General features: G+C 42.3%; 1 protein-coding gene across 1 annotated transcript in view; it reads left to right on the top strand.

Annotated features, from left to right (window-relative positions):
- Nucleotides 1-2,075, top strand: part of LOC107726408 (nucleoprotein TPR-like) — a 36,816-nt gene that overhangs the window by 7,520 nt on the left and 27,221 nt on the right. The window contains exons 17-22 of the mRNA XM_016535964.1: nt 1-122; nt 424-572; nt 658-820; nt 911-1,045; nt 1,135-1,275; nt 1,384-1,540. Coding sequence (XP_016391450.1) covers nt 1-122; nt 424-572; nt 658-820; nt 911-1,045; nt 1,135-1,275; nt 1,384-1,540 — 867 coding nt within the window. The remainder of the gene's footprint in view (nt 123-423; nt 573-657; nt 821-910; nt 1,046-1,134; nt 1,276-1,383; nt 1,541-2,075) is intronic.

Genomic DNA, 2,075 nt, shown 5'->3' with positions numbered 1-2,075 from the left:
TGCTGCCCTCAACCCCCCGCCGTTCTCCAGCCGTCACACCCACTGCAGGCACCCCTACAGGACTGGTTGCCACGGCAATAGAGTCCACAGAGTCAGTAGAGGCCAAGGCTGCTCTGAAGCAGGTAGGCTGGGCAGAGCAGGCTGTCCACCATAGCATTTTTTTTTTCCATCATTGACATTGAGACTATTAATAACATTGAGCATAAACTATTGTTCAAAAGTTTAGGATTGATTAGATTTTTAAAAAAATTTTATGAAAGAAGTTTCCTTATGTTTGCCAAGGCTGCATACATTTGCTCAATGCTGTAAAAACAGTAATATTGTGAAACATTACTGCATTTTTTTAAATTACTGTTGTCTATATGAATGTATATTTTAAAATTGTAATTTTTTTTACAATGTATTATTTCTGTGTTTGATCAGCTTCAGGAAGTCTTTGTGGCCTATAAAAAGGAAAAAACGGAGTCTGAAAAAGTCCTGACTGGGCAAAGCGACAAACTGCAGGATCAAGTGACCGAACTGCGCTCTGAAAACACCAAGATCTCCACACAGCTGGAGTTCACCTCCAAACGGTATCCAGTCATACAGTTCACTTGTTTCTCATGGTTTTTCTCAAATATAGAATCCTTAATTTGCTTTACATGGTGTGCATGTCAGGTATGAGATGCTCCAGGATAATGTGGAGGGATACCGTAAGGAGATTGCTTCTCTGAATGAGAAGACTCAGAAACGGGCTGCAGCAATTCAGCAGAGTGAACAGACCATACACACCCTCACCCAGGACCTGCGAGCAGCAGCTGAGAAACTCTCAACAGTTGAGGTGTCTTATTGGTTTATTCACTCAAGCGCAGATGTCTCTGACCACTGTTAGTTGAGTCTAAATTGAATTAATCATCTGTCTCTCTTTCAGTCTGAAGCAGAGAACCTGCGTAAAGAGAGAGACATGTTGAAGATGGTGGAGATCAGACTGACACAAGAGAAAGAGTCCTTCCAGGCCCAACAGCTTGGCCAGAACATGTTGCTGACCAACCTCAAATCAATACAGGTGACAAGTGTTTTTATGAAATAACGAACAATCTAAGCCTCACAAAGGATATTTTGAAAACTTAGTGTGTCTGTAAATGAATTTTCCAGGCAACTCTGGAGCACTCTGAGACGGATACCAGACAGCGGCTGACTGCTCAGATTGAGAAGCAGGAGCGAGAGATCACTCAGCTCCAGAAGAGACTCGAGAATGAGGTGGAACAGAAGCACCTGCTGGCACGCAATCAAGACGTAAGGGCCACATCTCTTTTGCTCTCTCTCTCTCTCTCTCTCTCTCTAATTTCCCCCATTTGGAACTGTTGATCATTCGCTTCTCTTTGATGTTCCTTTGCAACATAGATGCAGCTGATGGATGTTAAGAAGCAGCTGGAAACACAGACTTCACAGTACCACAGGACAAGAGAACAGCTTAGTGCTGCCCAACTTGAGCTTAACAACCTAAAGCTGCAGATGAGTAGCAGGGAGAGCCGGCTAGTGTCCCCTACGGTACATACAGGTGAGAAGCTGTGCTAATGACTAAGCCCATATTGTATCAGAACATTTCTAACATTTTATTTTTGCTTAGTTTACCTAACATTCCTTAAGTTATTTGGTCTTTATTACGATAAATCGATTTGTGGATCAATTCAGCGATTTTCCGAATGCTTCACGATTCTCTCTGGAATCCATTCTGAGCTTAGTTTTAAACAGCAGATGGCACTGCGTGCTTTAGAAACAGCTGTACATTGCTTGCTTCCGGTTCCTTACTCACACACACCACTTGAACCTGAAATAATCATTCATTAAGTTCGAAAAGGTTGACGCGAATTACAAGTGTTCACAGTGGACTGTGTTTACATTTATCTGTCGTCATAAAAGCATAAAAGTTGTGGTGGAAGTTAGGGCTGCACGATTAATCGAATGCGATTGTCATGCGCATTTTGTTAAAAAAGCCAGTTCTGTAATCCGCAGTAAATCTTCATCACGTGCTTTCAGATGGAGCAGCATTTACTACACATAGCCGTAGTTCACTGACAAGTTACGCAAAAAAA

The sequence above is a fragment of the Sinocyclocheilus rhinocerous genome, unplaced genomic scaffold, assembly GCF_001515625.1.
Source record: "Sinocyclocheilus rhinocerous isolate Xijiao unplaced genomic scaffold, SAMN03320098_v1.1 scaffold605, whole genome shotgun sequence".
Taxonomy (NCBI): Eukaryota; Metazoa; Chordata; class Actinopteri; order Cypriniformes; family Cyprinidae; genus Sinocyclocheilus; species Sinocyclocheilus rhinocerous.
The sequence above is the reverse complement of the archived record's forward strand: the minus strand, read 5'-3'. Positions and strand labels throughout refer to the sequence as shown.